This window comes from Lucilia cuprina, chromosome 4, assembly GCF_022045245.1.
Source record: "Lucilia cuprina isolate Lc7/37 chromosome 4, ASM2204524v1, whole genome shotgun sequence".
In the NCBI taxonomy this organism is placed as follows: domain Eukaryota; kingdom Metazoa; phylum Arthropoda; class Insecta; order Diptera; family Calliphoridae; genus Lucilia; species Lucilia cuprina.
In genome coordinates this window covers 50,823,741-50,843,656 of record NC_060952.1, presented here as the reverse complement: position 1 = coordinate 50,843,656, position 19,916 = coordinate 50,823,741, and the positions used below count along the sequence as shown (strand labels likewise).

At 28.4% G+C, this 19,916-nt stretch overlaps 2 protein-coding genes across 3 annotated transcripts in view; one reads left to right on the top strand and one right to left on the bottom strand.

Annotated features, from left to right (window-relative positions):
* The window catches only part of LOC111689592 (plasminogen activator inhibitor 1 RNA-binding protein), a 46,081-nt gene extending 31,778 nt beyond the window's left edge, over positions 1 to 14,303 (top strand). Inside the window, exon 2 of the mRNA XM_046948542.1 lies at positions 12,983 to 14,303. Coding sequence (XP_046804498.1) covers positions 12,983 to 13,590 — 608 coding nt within the window. The 3' untranslated portion in view covers positions 13,591 to 14,303. The remainder of the gene's footprint in view (positions 1 to 12,982) is intronic.
* LOC111688434 (molybdopterin synthase catalytic subunit) overlaps positions 1 to 19,916 on the bottom strand; it is an 83,200-nt gene that overhangs the window by 1,374 nt on the left and 61,910 nt on the right. The window contains exon 5 of one of the 2 annotated variants that reach the window (XM_046948539.1): positions 14,283 to 14,510. The exons of the other annotated variant lie outside the window; for it this stretch is intronic. Coding sequence (XP_046804495.1) covers positions 14,334 to 14,510 — 177 coding nt within the window. The 3' untranslated portion in view covers positions 14,283 to 14,333. Of the gene's footprint in view, positions 1 to 14,282; positions 14,511 to 19,916 lie in introns of those variants that run through there. 2 annotated transcript variants of the gene reach the window in all.

Here is a 19,916-nt window from a genome sequence, read left to right as displayed (position 1 = left end):
ATTATATACAAAAATTTTTCTACTATTTTCTATTATTACTATTAGAGTCTTCAAATTTTCACTTCATTGTGACATTATTTTGGTTGATTTTATGCATTTTAGTAGTACCAATTCTTTAGAAGTGCAACCATGACGCGAACACGTTATGGATCAGCTTTTAAGCTTAAGATTATTGAACTTTTTAATAACGGTTAAATCCTAAATTTCTATAGCAAAACAATAGAATATTAATAAACCAATAGTTTCCCGACTTATAAAAAAGTATAAAGCAACTGGGAAATAAGAGGAAACCAATCGGTGGGCGACCTCGAAAAACTTCTGAGCGAACAGACCATAAAATTTCCGTCTAGTAAAAAAAATCCATTCATTTCATCGAAAGACATAGTGAATGAGCTTGAACATCAGGTTAGTTCTTCCACAGTAAGAAAACGTTTATTGGAACACAACTTAAGAAGTTTAATGCCATCTAAGAATCGTATGCTAACTAAAAAGCATTTAAAAAGGGTTTATTTAATTGATTGCAACGTAGTCTCTGATTTCTCCATATCCAAATGGAGAACTGTTTCGTTTAGTGATGAATATAAATTTAACTTACTAAATTCAGATGGAGTTTGTCACGTGAGAAGACCAAAAGGAAATGTTCCCACGACAATTGGATCTTCGCTCCGGAACAACCCGAGTCATACTCGGCCAAAGATTGCCAACCCGGCGATCAATAAAAATAAACAGGAGTTGATGAACTGTCTAAAATCAGAGTGGGAAGCTATACCAACATCTATTCTATCCAATCTAATTGAATCTATGCCCAAAAAATGCGCTAAGGTCGTAAGAAATACTTTAATATTGTTTTATTTTTTTAAAACTAAATTAATTATATTCATGAAATGTTACTAATTTGGGTATATAACAATGTTGTCCAAAATCTCGATTCCATATCACGCTAGATAGGACAAGAATATTCTGCTGACGTTGCGTTGACTCACCTACACTATAAGCTTACTTGTGAATTTTCTTTTTTGAGCATGTGTTAGTTGATTATCTCTCAACTTGCAAAACAAAATCAACTCAGTTGCTGATCAGCATTTGTCGAAGTAAGATTTGTACGCAACTTTTTTAAATTCCACACAGAAATACAACAAAATTTTGAGAATGTCGAATTTATGTAGGTGAATGAGAGCACAGCTGATAGTTTTTTATATATGATCTTTAACGTACGCTGTCTGTCAAAATCCATAATATCACTTTGACAGTTAGAATATACTTTTTATTTTGCAATCATTTTATTAGTACAGTTTTATTTTTGGGTTACATTTTGTTCTCTGCTGCTTTACCAATAAAAATGAATTCGTAACAGTATGTATATGGGCAACACTGGTATATAAGGATATATACAAATAAAATTCTAAAAAAAAACAAAATTTTTCATTCAAATTTTGGGCTTTGAGTCCTCTTGTGAAAATTTAGAAAAAGTTTCCATTGTTTTGTCACACACTGTATGCATATTTTTTTAAGAAATGTTGTTAATATTATTTTGTAATACATTAAGGAAAAAAGACGAAAAAATATCAATGTAGTATTTTCTGAATTATATCATACAGTAACTATAAGAATAATTAAACTATATTTTAATAATTAATATGTCAATCAGTACAGGAATTATAGGTCGAATATCATCGATATATCGATGATATTAAATATACACATTAATATCGACATAAATTAATACATACATACAAACTCATGAAATTTTTATTTGAACTTTCTTTGTTAATATAAAAAAATCTTTTTTTTAACACTCTATTTTAAAACTGTCAGTGTACTTACATACAACATACCAACATATGTATGTAAATCACTTGTTTATTTACAAATTCAACATCAATATTGCCAAAAAAAAATAACAAATAAAACTACAACTGGCTCAACCAAAATAAAAAAAATTACATTGCTTCTAGGAAAAACTCAACGCAAACAAAAATAACATCAATACTTGCCCTATTATTTTAGCAAATTTGAGTGTACGCTGCTAAAGAACAAAAATATATTTGTGTTAGCCTGCAATTATGTGTGCCTGCTACTAGAAATTGCAAACACGAGTTGCAATTTTTATATTAATACAAATATATATGACTGCAATTTTTAGTAGCAAAGTGATACAAAAATGATAAAAGTTTTATATTTATTTTATAGTCATATACACAAATGTTGGTGATAGTGCTGCATATTTAAACACTGGTTTTTACATTGTATTTTATAAACCACAGATCCGATTTAATTGAAATGTACAAGAAAATTATTTAGGACGATCAGACCCTACTGAAAGTATTTTTTGTCCTCGCAATATAAAAATAGAAACAGTGCACATTGGGGTCTCCTTTAAGTAAACTTAGCATAAAGTAAATATTTAGAAATATTTTTTTTTAATAAAAATTTAATATGTCGTGGAAGCTAAGACTTTTTTTATACCATACATTTTTGTACAAAACTGCCATCTATATACAGTTAATCTCAAAAATAAGTATACAGAAATATTGACCAATTGTTTTATTTAAAAAAGGATATTATTTTTTCAAAAATCAAAAAAGTAACACATTTATTTATTAAAAACAATATGATAATTATTATTCACTACTTTTTTTCTTCATATTTTGGTTCTTTGAGTTCTTATTTAAGCTAAAGTTAAAAAGGTGCAAAATGTACGTCACTAGCAGAAGGGGCCGTTGCACCTCCAATATAATTTAATTACAAAAATTCGTTTATCTGGGAAACCAATAGATGTAGATTATTTAAATTTTGAACTAATAACTTTAATATTCTAAACATTTAGGGAAACATTTAAAAAAGGATTTTCACCGGGGGTCTTGAAACCCCCATATGAATTAATTCGAAACTATTAGAGCTAGAATCTTAAAATCTTACATGAAAAACACAATACGTTCATATTTTATCAAAAATCTCGTTAATTATTATCATGATTATACTTTTTATGGTAGAAAATTAAAATATAAGATATTCTTTAAAAAAGTACAACAAACAAATTGCTTTTTTTTTGCTAAAAATAATTGTTCAGATAAAGTTTTTTCTTAAAATTTATAAAATTTTACATAGGCAAATTACTAAATTGATTCACTGTATGTATGTATGTATGTATGTATGTATGTATGTATGTATGCATGTATGTATGTATGTATGTGTGTATGTATGTATGCATGCATGTATGTATGTATGTATGTATGTATGTATGTATATAAGCGACCATATACCAAAGATACTCTGAAATATTCTCAATAACACCAAAATTGAAATGTTTGCCTCTTTTTGCCTTTTCGGCTTTTTTTCAAAATCTAATTGTTAAATACAAAGTAAATTGATTAAAAAATAGTTAAAATCAATTAAATAATAACGACTTTGTATTGACTGATGCTTTATTAGTCTTACATTCTTGTAAATAAGAGTTGCAAGAATATTAGCCGGAATCTGTTTGTACAAAAAGAAAACGCCATTAGAGTTTGGTATTGCTTGAAAGATTTTTAAAAGACGTATAAACCACTTATTATCATGTGAGCGATTTTATGTGACAAAATATAGGAAATAAAACGGCCCTCTGTATAATTCAAAGTTTTAAAAGTAATATATAATTAATGTTCACTATACATATATTCAGACTGGTAGAATGGAGGTGGTGAATTCGATTCCCACAGGTTAGAGAGTGCACAACAGGATCCATAAAGGACTAGCTGTATTTCTTTGGATTTTAAACTAACTAAATAAATGTCCAGAAATTTGGATCTTTATATAACTGTAAAAAGAACTTTCCCTAAGAAAATCTAAAAATCTTTGGAAAGTATGGTATTTTTGAGTGCATGGGATAGTCCTTAATCCAAAAAAACCGATGTTTTAGAAAATCTTCTTCTTCTTTTTAAAACCTAATAAATTGTAATTTTATCTACCTTACTGAAGATGATTAAAAAGAAGAAGAAGATTTTCTAAAACATCGGTTTTTTTGGATTAAGGACTATCCCATGCACTCATAAATACCATATTTTTATACCAATAGATACTAATAAAATAAAAGTTAAAATTTTCTCAGATGATGTAGCATTTTCCATTGAGAAAATTTATCTTTAATAAAACAACTTTAGATATATTTTTTATTTTAATAACAAAAGGAAGTATATAAACACTGCAAGCAGTGGATATAGTTCTGTATAACATTTAACAATTTTTACATTTGAAGAATTCACTGTTAATAGTATGTATATCCCACCTTATACATATTTAAATTGACATTTCATTTAAATACCAACAGCGGTCTAAAAGTTATCGCTTTAGACCTCACACTTACATTTTTAGTTGCTTGAGTTTTAATATAAACTTATAAACATATATTTCTTATGTTATTTTGTATAAACATTTAGTTTAAAAAACTTGATTTATATTATATTTTGGCTAATAACTTCTAAACTAAACGAGTCTCCATCGATTTGTTTTTGGTAGGATATAGAGGAGAATTCAAGTGTCATTCTACCATGTCCTTTTTTTAATTTTTAACACATGGCTGACTGATGTATTTTACATTGAATTTTACACTTTGAAATTTGACCTTTAACCTTTTGGAAGTAAAATATTTTATTTACGCGATATTAAAGACAATATCTTTGGCTTTAAAATGAAATTAAAAATTATTCTGTACTTTAAGGAGTTTCAAAGTTATGAGTAATTATGTGTATATACTTTTAGACAATTGTAACATATTTTTAAATTTTCAAAGCGCGATATTTTTGGGCTGGAATGAGATTCCGATCAAAAAGTGGATTTGAGGAACACTTTCAAACCATAATATGTGTGCGAAATTTCATTAAAATCGGAGATGGTTAATCCGAAAATTGCTATATTCTGTCCGTTTTGATATGGATTCTCCAAGGTACGACTTTGTATACTTTACAAGTTATTTTTTATGTTGCGAAAAATAGTTACGCTTAATTAGAGGTTGTGGTAACACTGGCAAAACTGTTTATTCATAAAATGAAGTAGAAAAAACATAAATTGTTTTAAATTTTGCTCGTGATTTTTAATTTTGTTTTGTGCGCAAAAAATATCAATACTAGGTAGCCTAGCCATATTAGTACGCTTCTATAGCACAAAAATATATATTTTTTATTGTACAACAAGCAAGAGATTAATATTGTTCATTCGTGCTGCTAGAAATTGCAGTGTAAAGTAGCAATTTTTCTAGTTAAACATAAAAAAGCACGGTAATATTTAGTAGCAATCAAGATATATTTATTATAAGGTAGTGTTCAAGGCGAATTCTGATAAGGTGGTGGCAGTTCTGCAATAACACATTTCCCATGTATTTTGTTTTTCCTTTTGGTTTCGGAAATGTTAAAAACCATAAGTACGGCGAATTTATTTGATGAAAAAGTTTTGTCAAATGTTTATATTATATTAAAAAATAAAGATAAAGATATTAAAATTTGTGAGAAAAATGTATTCTGAATTGAATAATGTTTGCTTCAAACAAAAAACTCTATTCCGGCAGCTTAATTTGCAAAATTTAAGTAAGTGTCTTAAGTTAAGTAAAACTTAATTTTTTGTGAAAAATAAACATAAAAAAGTACATATTCATGATAATATTATATTACGAATGAATGAATATTTATTGCGAATGGATAATTCTACTCCGGCGGAGTAATTTTCAATATTTGGCCATAATGTATAAGCCGTCGTACGGGTAAATACCTCATATGGATTTTGTTATAGAAAGCGTTCCGGAACAGCGTTTTTTAGTTAATCTCTTTATCTACATAGTGTATATATAAAACAATACTGTTTAATTTGCTAACATTAAATAGATTTCAAAATTAAGCCATTACGTAGATGTCAGCTGACGCCAGCCGGGAAAATACTTCATATGCGTTTCTTAATATTAAGTGTTCCGAAAGAGATTTTTTTTCGTTAATCACGTTATCTACACAATTTTAATATAAAATATAAAACAATATTGTGTAATATGTAAATATTTAATAGAAAAATAAAAAAGAGTAGCGTTGCTGACTGACTGATTCATCATCGAACAGCCCAAACTGCTGAACCTAGAATCATGAAATTTCGACAGTAGTTATGTAGATCCACTAAGGAGGGATTTTGGGAAATTTGCGAGTAAAAAGGGGAAAAACAGGTTTTCTTAATTTTTATACACAATATTAGAGATACAAGAAAAGTTTTAAATGCACCTGTATCTACTCCTAAAATGAGTAGATGGGTGTGTGGTACTTTTTTAAAATTCGTACTTTAAAAGGAGTAAACATGTGTAACAAAGGTGATTTTGGTACCTTTTTAGGCCCTTTATAACTTTTGAACTAGAGGTCTGCACAAAGGTATTTGTATATGCTTAGTACACATGCGCTTGATCAGCACATACTCTTATTCGCAGTGTCGCTTAAAAAGAGTACTCTTTTTTTGAGTACAACAAAATCGTTGAGTAACTATTTGTTTTACTCAACTATGTTTGGTGCTTGCAAATACATGTACTATTTTTTCTCTTATTCGAAAATACTAAAAATACGAAAGCACTTCATACCGAGTACAAGTTGCGAGGACAAAACTGAACGTTGTACATACATGTACAATAGAGTGCTCCAAAAAAACTAAGTTTATCGTGTCTCAGAGCACTTGAATTCGAAATATGACAAAAATATAAACATATTTTTGAAAATATTCTAATAAAACAATTGTGTTACTTAAAATACATCTGTAGTTACTTGAATATGAGTTTTTGTCCTTATAGAATAACGTAAACCTGTTCTCAGCTATGGTCGAAAAATTTTGATATTTTTAACGGTCGTTTCAAAATTCAAATTTTATTTTTTTTATACTTTGTTAAACAAATTTCAATATTTTTGGGAGAACACATAGGGATTTATGGACAACAGATTAGAGAATAAGACATTTTAAATGGAACCTTTTGTAAATTTATTAGTCCACATATTTCTGAATAAAAATCAAGAGTTTCGTACAATTTGGACGCCATTAACCCATAAACTTTAAAGGTCAAAGGTCAAATTTTGTAATATTTGCAATTTTTGGAAACTAGTCTAAATTGTTTCTATTTTTAGGTAGATTATCACAAAACTTAAGAAATTTATTTATTAACAACCGATATTTACAATAATAGTGAAAAAATTAATTAACCCTTAAACGGCCTTGGGATCAAAATGACCCCGATGTTTTAAAAACATGCCAATTTGGACATATTTCAATAAAACCCGTTTGCAATCCCATTAATTCAGCTTAAAAAAATTTACGCATTAAACCATTTTGAATATGGTGTCAATTTGAACGATAATACTTTTTGGAATCGATTTAAATTTGGTATTAAAAACTAAGATATCATAATCTATATTTGATATATAATTTCCAGTTTTATTTTTATTTTAAAATATTTAATGCAAATAATATTTAAAAACATTTTTTAGATTTCATTATTTTTATTTATATATTATATTTTTTATAATACCCAATTGTTTTTTTGTTGTTTTTTTATCAATTTGCTGAATTAATGGGATTGCAAACGGGTTTTATTGAAATATGTCCAAATTGGCATGTTATTAAAACATCGGGGTCATTTTGACCCCAAGGCCGTTTAAGGGTTAATTATTTTTTTTCACTATTATTTTAAATATCGGTCGTTAATAAATAAATTTCTTAAGTTTTGTAATAATCTACCTAAAAATAGAAACAATTTCGACTAGTTTCCTTCAAAAATTGCAAATATTACAAAATTTGACCTTTGACATTTAAAGTTTATGGGTTAATGGTGTTCAAATTGCATGGAACTATTGATTTTTATTTAGAAATATGTGGACTAATAAATTTACAAAAGGTTCCACTTAAAATACACAACAATGTAATAAAAAGGCTAATTTTGCAAAATATTACATAAAAATGGGTTTTTGTCGAAATCCGCTGAATTCAAATTGCAGGTACAGGCAAACTATAAGAGGTATTGATCTAATTATTTTTTGCTGTTTAATTCCCTAATCTGTTGTCCATAAATCCCTATGAGTTCTCCCAAAAATATTGAAAATTTGTTTAACAAAGTATCAAAAAATTTGAATTTTGAAACGACCGTTAAAACCAATTTTTGTGTTTTTTATCTTTTTGTAACGCTAATTCTGTGTACATTACGATTCTTTGACAATAAAATGCAAAACAAATTGTTTAATGACAAAACTTTTGTGCATCTTCAAACTTTAGAGCCGTTGTGGCACCAGTTAACGTAATCCTATTGACCTAATTTTTTGCACGACTCATTTTTATAACCCGTAGATCAATTCTAGTGGGGGGGACGGCCTGTACATTTTGAATATTTTCTTTAACTGAAATGTTGATATTTTTAGCTTAATTAAAAATATATTAAATTAAAAAAGTATTTTTTACAAACCGCGAAAAAAACATTATTTAATTACCTCACTTTAAAAGTTATTGAAAATAATTTTTTTCTATTTACAACAAGTAGTTAATGCATTTATTTTAAATATGAATAATATTGAAAATCATCACAAAACTAGCATCATATTATAAGCAAATACTCGTGGTACAACGTGAAGTGTACATAGTAATTTTAGTACTTTTTCTTTATTGTACTTATTTATGATTGTGCTTGCTTTTATAGAAACTCGTTTATTGCGGCTACATATTTGTTGTTTTCGACAAACGACAATACTCTTCTCTTCACTATTTGCGCTCTGAGAGAAAGTACATGTTTTTGCTATATTCGACGTCAAGTTTACACGTACAGTAAAAAAGTTATTCGATGCAGACCTCTATTTTGAACTAATTAACATAATAAAATTTTTCTAAATATTTAGTCCCTTTTGGGTGTAAAAGGGAGGAAACTCTGTAATATTTATTGTAATAAAATGTTTGCTATTTCTCTGGGGCAAAGAGTACCAAAAAGAAAAAAACGGGAAATTGAATTATATTCAATGGCCAATTTTTATAAAATATGAAAAAGTAGTTTTTTTACTCACATAAAATAAGCTGTTGGTATATTATTATTTTAGAATTCGAGTACTAAGGCCTATATAGGACCAAATTCAAGTAAATTGTTTGGTACTTTTTGAAAGCTCTATTTTTCTGGAACAATTGATTGCAGATTTGAATCGCTTGAGTTTTATCTGTGATATATAGTTTTAAATACGTAACATTTTGTAAGCTTAATTCTCGAAAAAGTAAATTTCTAAGCGAAAAGGGGAAACATTGTACTTTTTTATTAGTACTTTTCACTTAGGTAAAATTTATTCCATTTTTGGTACATTTTCATCCTTCAAATGATACTCTATGTATGTTCTTTAATATGAACTCAAAACACATGATTATTAAACATACACGGTCCTCATTGAATAAGATTCTTTGAGAGACAACTTTTTAGTACTTTTTATCTCATAAATTTTACTTTTTTAATTTTCTAAAATATTCAACCTAGGAACATTAATTTGAACATACAGGGTATTGACTGAATAATATTCTGTAAGTGGGGACTATTTGGTACTTTTCTATTCTTCAAATAGTACGTTTTTATAATGGTTAACCGGAACACACACAGTTATTAAATAAGAATTTATTGAGAGAGGTTTTTGTACTTTTTCGTTTTTCCGATGGTTCTTTTTAATAGTTTTACGATATTGAACATAGATATTGAAAATAAAATTGAAAATTTAGGCACCTTAGTGAATGAGAATCTTCTGATAGGAACTTTTGGTACTTTTTCATTCATCAAATTATATTTTTTGAATTGTATATAATATTGAACATAGAAACATAAAATTTTTGATTAAATAATAATCTATTAGTGGTATTTTGTAGTAGTTTTCTTCAAATATTACTTTCGAAATTTTCTATAATGTGGAAACTAAATTAATGAAACTTAAAATACAAGCTTCTTACTGAATGCGAATATAATATTCACGTGATATTGTACGTATAAAACTAAAACATTAAAAAAATTTTAATCAATTTTAATTTTCTATAAAAGTAAACAAAATTTTGTATGTATTTTATTTAAGTTAGAGTAGCGAAGCACCCAAGGTATGCTAGTATTTTCATAAATATGTATTTTTTATGTTTATTTTTCAAAAAAAAATTAAGTTTTACTTAATTTCAGGCACTCACTTAAATTTTGCAAATTAAGCTGACGGAATAGAATTTTTCGTTTGAAACAAACATTCAATTCAGAATATATTTTCCTCACAAATTTTAATATCTTTATCTCTATTTTTTAATATAATATAAACATTTTACAAAAATTGTTCATCAAATGAATTCGCCGTACTTATGGTTTTTGACATCTACGTAAACCAAATGCAAAAACAAAATACATGTAAAATGTTGTTGTTGCAGAACTGCCACCACCTTATCTGAATTCGCCTTGGTAGCAATGTTATTTAAATCTGTAAAAGTTTAAATATTTTAAGTATAACGAGCGTTAAAAATGTGTATTTTAAGGCAAATGCTGACTAATATATTAAGGAGTGAGATCGAAAAATTCTTAACACACGTTTTTCATTACATTTTTCAACCAAAGTATTATTTGATTTTTTTTTTTGATCAAGTTACCTTTGAAAAACATGTCAGTTATTATGTGTAATGTCAATTATATTAATTTTTTTGTTAATCTGATTAAAATGAGTGACCAGAAAAAAGTGCGTACTGAAATTATTAAATATTTTCAACTAAACCCAACTTGGTCTTACAAAAAGTTGGCCAAGCATACAAAGGTCTGCCGTCAAACTGTTTCCAATGTTATTAAACAGTACCGGGAGAACTTGTCAGTTGATAGAAAACCTGGTTCAGGTAGAAGGAATGGTCCACATGATGTTTCTAAAGCCAAAAAATAGAACGCATTTTCAAAAGAGCTCCCAACACATCCGGTAGGAAAGCAGCTCGGTTAGCTCAGTGCTCGGACTATTTGGTACGAAAAGTTAAAGCTAATGCAGGTTTAAAAACATACAAGGCTCAAAAAGTTCCTGACAGGAACGCTGCTAAAAATTTAGAGGCCAAAAACAGAGCACGGAAATTGAAGTCAAGTTTTATAATAAAAAAATATTCTTGCTGCATAATGGACGACGAAACGTATGTTCTGGCAGATTTTTCGCAACTTCCAGGTCAAAAGTTTTATGTTGCTGATGCTCGAGGGAATGTTGAAGAAAAGTTTAGGACCCAAAAGCAGACAAAATTTCCCAGAAAGTTCTTGGTATGGCAAGCAATATGCAGTTGCGGCAAAAGAAGCCAATCATTTGTTACAACGGGCTCTATAAATACCGAAATTTACATCAAGGAATGTTTACAAAAAGGCTGCTTCCATTCATAAGACTTCATAATGTGTCCACTTATTTTTGGCCTGACTTGGCATCCTGTCACTATGGTAAACAAGCCCTTGAGTGGTACAAGAACAATAATGTGGTATTTGTACCAAGAGAGGCAAATCCTCCAAACTGCCCGGAGCTAAGGCCAGTGGAGAGATATTGGGCTCTTGTTAAAAGAGAATTGAAGAGTACAAAAAAGGTGTCCAAAAGTGTGGTAGATTTTAAACGGAGATGGACTACATGTTCGAGCAAAGTGACAGAAAGCTCTATAAAAACGTTAACGGAAGGGTTTCCGAAAAGGGTTCAAAATTTCATCACTAGTGATTAAAACTATAAAAATATTTTTTTTTTTTTTTTTGTAAATTGTAATAATAATTTGAATCAAATAAAAAAAATAAAGCTGTAAGTTTAGTGGTTTCTTTTTTATAAACATATATATGTATGTTGAGAATTTTTCGATCTCACTCCTTAGTAAAATTAAACACTGGTAAATACCATATAAATTGAAATTGATACTAATGTGTATTTTTTCTGTTTAATTTCTTATACGATTTTGTATAAAAAACTTGTTTTAAAATATGTTTTGTTTAATAACTATAACAGTTGGCGTTTAACCTTTTGGAATTAAAACATTCTATTTACACGATTATTAAACACAATATCGTTGGCTTTAATATTGAATAAAAAATTATGTTGCACTTTAATTATGTGTATGTATATTCATCAAATTTTAACATATTTTTAAATTTTCAAATTGTTGTATTTTTACATTGTAATGACCGTCCATCCGAAAAGTCAATGATATGTCGAACATATTTGTTCAATTCACAATCGATGTCATATCGTTGTAAGTGATAAATAATTTTCAAACTAAATTAAAAAAAAGAAATATCAAATCAAAAGTAAAACAAGTAAGAGTGCTACATTCGGCTGTGCCGAATCTTATATACCATTCACCATTTTGCTGATTTTAAAAAGCGATCTTCTCAAAAACATGTCTAACAGAATTATTAAAGTTTTGGATCTTGCCGATATCTGGGGTTCTCTAAAAACTGATTTCAACAGAAAGACAGACGGACATGATTTAATCGACTCCGCTTCCTATAAGGATCCAGAATATATATACTTTATAGGGTCGGAAAATTATATTATAGAAATTACAAACGGAATGACAAACTTATATATACCCTTCTCACGAAGGTGAAGGTTATAAAAATACGACCTACTACGATACAACCATACAACACCGATTGTGAATTGGACAATTATATATATGTGTGGTAAGTTTCATTAAAATCGGAAATAGTACATTCGACTGCTGTCCGCTTTCACATTGATTCTTTATATTTTCTTATTATTTAAAATGGTCTACCACTATAGTCTAAACTGGCCATTAGAACTGAATTCAAAAAGCAGAATTTTTAGATACACCAGTCTTATTAGAATAGTTTATAAACTATTTGGTTGACCCAATGGGTTTCGTTAAAAATAGATAATACACAGCCTTCACAGTATTTACATAGAACATCACTGTATTTACATAGAAACTCGTTATATTAAGTACTATTTAAGAAAATGTTATAGTAATAATATGATGTTCTGATTTTTTTAAGGTGTTAAAGCTATTGATAAACGTGATGGGGCTGGTGCTCATAACTGGGGATCTGTTAAACAAGAAATCGATGACATTAATAAATCAACGACTGATGCTGATGTTACTCTAACAGACAAGGAAGAATCGTCAAATGAACAAACTCCAGAACAACCACCTGTACCAGAAGAAGAAGAAGTAAAAGAACTTACACTCGATGAATGGAAGGCATTACGTGGTGAACGCTCGAAACCCCAATATAATATTCGTAAGCCAAATGAAGGTGAGGATACCTCACAATGGAAAAAAATGGTTGTGCTAAACAAAAAGAAAGACGGCGACAGCGAAGAAGAATATGAGTATGATCCATCTATGTATCCTCAACGTGTTGGACGCTTGCAACGTATAGTTGACATTCAATTCAATTTCAATGATGGTCGTCGTGGTGGTGGGGGTTTTGGCAGAGGTCGTGGACGCGGCCCTCGCCCTGGTGGTGATAATAAAGGACCACGCCCCGATGGCGATAGACAGCCTAGACAACAGCGTAACTTTGGCGAAAGACAACAAAAACGCTCTACTCCAAATGCTCTAAAAGTTGACGATGAACGTCAATTTCCGACTTTAAGTTAAATATTCAACAACTTGGAAAACTTTCTTCTTGCTGGCAAATAAATATATACAAGTCAGCTTATAAACAATAAATGATATAAATATAGCATTTTAATTGCACACAATCGTACTCCTCATTGCCACGTCTTCATTACTACCCAACAAGTAACAAAATTCCCTCATTTAATTTAACATTTCAATTCTATCTGTTTTCTCATACTAACATATATGTAATTATATGGAGGTCTAAATGATGATTAAGAGGAAACAATTGTTAATTCAAAATAAAAATGAAATTAGTTGTAATCAAATTTGAATTAAGTTCAATTAATATTGGAAATAAGATATGAGTGCCTAATCGAAACGTGAATGTATACTTATAAAAATAGCATCAGCCAGCATCCAAAGACGGCACAATAAATCTCCAATATTGTGTCCATATATTTGAATAAAGAGGATGGACACAAGAAGGATGATAGATATTTCACAATATGCATGGTTTTGATTATCTCAACTTATGTTATAAGCAAAAAAAAAAATAAAAAAATTGTTTATTTTTAATGAAGTTTTACTTCCTATACAGTACTATTATTAATTGGATAAAAAACGAAAATTCTGTTTTATCTTTAATTACAAATCTTTTTGAAAATATTGGAGGCCCTTTTGTAGAATAGCCTCTACCTTATTTTATAATTATAAATAAAACACAACTATTTGAAATAGTTAAAAACATATACAAATAATGTGTTTTATTGTGATTTATTTCATATGTTTGTATTTATATTCTCATCCAGGTCGCGTTTTTCGAAACTGTGAATGATAGTATCTATGTCAGTTACGGAATATTTTTTTTTGTCGTATGCCAATAAACCTGCCGGTTGTGTACTTTCATTTAACGATTCAAAGGTATTGCTAGAATCTCCAATTTGAGACGTTTCCACCTGTAAAAAACGGAAAAATATTTTAATTTATAAAAATAGTATATATTAAAAAAGAATGTTCTAGCAAATGGTCTGATACATAATTTTATTTATTACTAGCTTGCTGCCCGCTACTTATACATATAAATTTGTTGTTTTAATTAAACTTTAAAAACAATTTAAAATATTTTTATTAAAAGTTCAGAAGTTAACCTTTAAAATTAAAATTGTATAGCGTATATAAAGTAGGGTTTTACAGTTAAAACGAAAAATCGACTTTTCCTTTTTTTTATTTAGTTAAAAGTCGACTTTTTGCATTTTATGAAAACTCGATTTTTTGACTTTTTCATTTAATTAAAAGTCGACTTTTCGACTATAAGATTTTATAAATACTCGACTTTTTCCGACTTTTTGACGTTTTTCGACTATTTTTTGACATTTCAAGTTTTTCCGACTATTTTAGAGTTTTTGACTTTTTTCCACTTTTTTAAAATTGTCGATTATTTTTGACTTGTTTCTACAATTTTCGACTTATCGACTCTCAGACTTTTCGACTTTTATTAACAAAGTCGACTTTTTTCACAGACATTAGTAGAGTTATCGACTTTTTTGGGACAAAATAGTCGACTCCGACTTTTCGACAAAAAGTCGATTATTGGAAAGTTTGATTGTTTCTAAAAGAATTATTAACAACCAAAGAAATTACCATAGGGTTCTATAAATCGACTTTCGAATAATTGAACAATCGACTTTTTGTCGAAAAAAGTCAAAGTCGACTATTTTGTTCCAAAAAAGTCTATAACTCGACTATCATCTATGAAAAAAGTCGACTTTGTAAATAAAAGTCGGAAAGAGTCGAAAAAAGTCGAAAAAATCGGAAAAAGTCGAAAATAGTCGAAAAAAACTCAAAAAATTGCAACAAATAGAAAAAATATAAATAAATTTTTTTATTAATAATAATGTTAAATGGCAACATTATAAATTTACGCTTCTGGCTTCGGAAAAAGTCGAAAAGTCGACTATTTATAAAATATTAAAAGTCGAAAAATCGACTTTTAATTGAATGAAAAAAGTCGAAGAATTGACGAAATTAACTAAATGTAAAAAGTCGACTTTTCATAAAATGCAAAAAGTCGAAAAGTCGACTTTTCGTTTCAACTATAGAACCCTAATTACCACTACCAAACCATAAGTAAAAGGTTAAAATAATTCTTACATAGTGTTATAGTTAATTTTATACCCTCATGCAGTGTAGGGTTCTATTGTTGAAACGAAAAGTCGTCTTTTCTACCTTTTTCATTTAGTTAAAAGTCAACTTTTTGCATTTTATGAAAAGTCGATTTTTCGACTTTTAGACCTTCGACTATAAGTATTTTATAAATAGTCGACTTTTTTCAACTTTTCGACTTTTTTTCGACTTTTTGACTAATTTCGACTTTTTTTCAACTACTTTTTTTTAAATTTTTTCGAGTTTTTCCGACTATTTTGGAGTTTTTGACTTTTTTTCCACTTTTTTAAAATTTCCGACTTTTTTTGACTTTCAGACTTTTCCACTTTTATTAACAAAGTCTACTTTTCGACTTTTTTCACAGACGATAGTCGAGTTATCGACTTTTTTAGAACAAAATAGTCGACTTCGACTTTTTTCGACAAAAGGTCGATTGTTCGATTATTCGAAAGTCGATTTATAGAACCCTAATTCAACTTTTAATGATAAGTTACATACCCATATTTCAAAATTCGTCATTAAAATTATAACAATTGATCCAAAATTCATTCGTAATATATCAAAAAATATACATGGGCAATTTCATGTCAAGTGACCCATCTTTTAAAATCGATGTCTTTCGAATTGGATGGAATTTGCTAATGTAAAATATATTAACTCAAAACTTTGCATCCCACAAAATAACTACAAAGCTCTTAAAGAAAATGGTCAAAGCCATATAGTAGTATATAGGCGAAACTAATTGTCAAGAACATAAGTCCCCTGTCAAAAACCTAACTGGTGAGAATGTGTTTGTACTTAGAAGCACAAAAATAAACACAATTGTTCAAAAGGTACTAAATAAAAAATTTATTTTTTTGACATTATTTTTTGTGTGTTATTAATGGAATTTTATATGCTAGTGAATAAAACTATTATTTAATTATTTTTTGAAAAAGATATTTTACCTTAAAACAGATTATAAACAAGTATTTTTGTAATTTTTTTGCACTAAAACAAAATTAAAAAAGTATGTAAAATATTTTTTAAATTTCAATACGAAAATGTACAACTTTTCTTTTTTCAGTTTTAATAAAAACAAGTAGGAAAGTATAGTCGGGCATGGCCTACCATATAATACCCTAAACCATGAGTATATTTTTAAAATTTTTACTTTTTATAAAGAATCTTTTATGTTGAATATTATTCCAAAATATTTAAGCAATTGATTGATAAAAAAGCCAAAATTTCTAAATGATGCTTTAAATAGGTAAAATATGGGCCGACCCTCGGTAAATTTTGGAAAAGGATATATTTTTAAATAACAGTTAGTTTTGTTGAGTTTCATTGTGATACAAATGGTTACAAGTCAATTTTAGACGTTTAAGACATTTTTTGAAGGGGGGTTTGTATGGGGGCTAGAGTCAAATAAGGGCCAATCCTTACAAAAATCTGCAGTGTCATTTATACTTATATAAAACTTATTTGTACCAATTTTTAGAGAGATAATAGAATATTTGACGTAATTATGGCATAAAAAGTTCAAATCGGGAGGTACGGTTGTATGGGGGCTAGGTGAAATAATGGACCAATTTCAACCATTTTCAATAGGCTTCGTCCCTGTGCCAAAAAACATGCTTGGTCCAAATTTCATCAAATTATCTTGAAAATTGCGGCCTGTACCTTGCGCACAAGGTTTACATGGACAGCCAGCCAGCCAGCCGGACGGACGGACGGACATGTCTTAATCGACTCAAAAAATGATTCTGAATCGATCGGTATTCTTTAAGGTGGGTACTGGACCTATATTTTTGTATGTTACAAACATCAGCACAAACGTATAATACCCGCCCCACTATTGTGGTGTAGGGTATAATGAAATGTCAAAGAATAAAAAATATATTTTTTTTGTTTGTAAAATATAAATTATTTTTGGGGTTTTAAATAAATGAAATGTGTTGCAAAAAATAATAAACATTAAATTTAAGTGATAAGAAAAACTAATAAGTGCTAATATCCTAGCAATTTTGCGAAGAAAATTTGAAGTTTAGTGACTGCGTTTAGTTCTCACAAGTTTGTTTTATTCTCTCAGAGCTCGTCTGTGTGAAGAGAATAAAAACTTTTGTTTGAAAACCGCTCCAGTTTTGCCTATATGTACTACTATATGGTCAACGCTTTCTTTTGAGCAAAAATTATAAAAAATCAACAACTTCCATGTGCACAAAGGTATTTTTCGATATCTTAATTGGTTAGGATTTAGCAAAAGTACCTATGAGTTTTCCACATATTAAATAAGTTGATTAAAATCATAACAACACCGTAATATTATTTTATTAACACTTGTCAATCTAACACCATGAATGAATCCTCTCTCTCCTTTTGGTGAATCCATGAACTTAAAATCACTTTTTGGGTCTATTCAAACTCGTCCTTCCTTCCTTTAATATTTCTATTGGAACTTTTTATGTAAAGAACTCGCTATACTTATATGAAAAACAATTTGGTGGGAATAGTCTACGTACTTAGTAGATTATGTCCTCCAAATTAAATTAAAAATTTAAAGTATAATTGCAACTTCTATACCTATTTGAAATTTTGCATAAACAAATACTGTGCTAATTTGCCGAAATTCTAAAATAAATGATTTAATAAGAATAAAGTATTTTCTGCTCATTGATGCAAGAATAGTATCACAATATCTTTAAAGTATTAATCAACTTATATTTCTAAGTAACACAGCTAAGGAAATTGAAATTGTATTGTATACAAAAGTTGTAATAACATCTAAACTCGTACGACGAACAATTATAGCGATATATGCAAATATGTTATACTCATGACCTTTGACTTTTACTATCTCACCATGACTTTTAGTTCTTTATTTACATTTTCTAGATGATGTATACTAGTTCTTATTTTACCGTCTTAAATTCTACATTTTGGTCAATTTGTCGGATAATTTGGATAGATTACGTTTAGAAATATTGCTGAAGTTATGAATGAATGATAACAATTTAAACCCAAATTTCGAACGAAACCTCCAAATCTGTAAAATGGCAAGAATTTTATAATTTAAAATTGTTTTCCAAAAAGTCATATGTGGTGTATTTTTAAATTGCACTAAAACGCGTTAAAAACTCAGTTATTTTTTAAAATAAATATTAATTACATTTGTTAACGAATCTGCGAAGAGACATATTTATTGTTGAAAACACGATAGAGTCGAAAAGAAACAAGATAGAAAACTGAAATATTTTGTCAAAATATTTTTAATTGATCCAGTTTGATTGGTATTGAATATGCGAAATATCGGTCAATGATTTCACCTAGCCCCCATATTATACCCTATTCACGATAAGTTTTATTGGAAATGTATTTGTCAAAATTTATGAGGATCGGTATATAATTGACTCTATCCCTCATAAAAAGTCTCCTCTGAAAATGACTTTAAAGCTCATAATGTACTGCAATATAGCAACAAAATTCAACATAATCAAGGTTTAAAGGAACTAAAATATCTCTGTTAGATTTTATGAGAATTGGTCCATAATTGATCATACGTCTCATATAAGATCCCGTACAGAAAATTACTTTAACGCTCATAACTGTCTTCATAATACCAGTTAAGCGACGAAATTTAACATAGTTCCACTGCAGAAAATGAATTTGTTATTTTAATGTACAAATGTAAAAACATAAAACGAATAAAAATAATTTTGTTTACTTTTTTTTAATTTGGTCATTTTTTATTCGAATTTTGGTTAGAAAACAAATTTTGTTGTGGCAACACTAAATACACATAAATTTTGAGTTTGCAATCTATGTGTATTCAGTGTTGCCACAACAAAATTTCTTTTCTAACCAAAAATTTTTACCACGAAAAAAAAACTTTCTCTCTTCACACTTACATGTTCTGTGTGAATTCAACACAAAGCTACAGCAACAAATATTCAATTGTTCAATTCACAATCAAGTTGTATATTGTATCTACTAAAGTGTAGTAACAGTGATTGTGAACAGATTATTGTAGCAAGTCATAAGTTTATGTTCACAATAAAAAAAAAAACAATAAAAACAAACAATGTCAAAAGTAAAAAAACCAAATAATATTAAACTAATTAAACGAGCAAAATAAACCAAATTAATTTCTTTTTATTTAAATTTCTATTATTTTCATTATTCCACATTTTAAACTAATAAATAAACAGTTTTCAATAAAA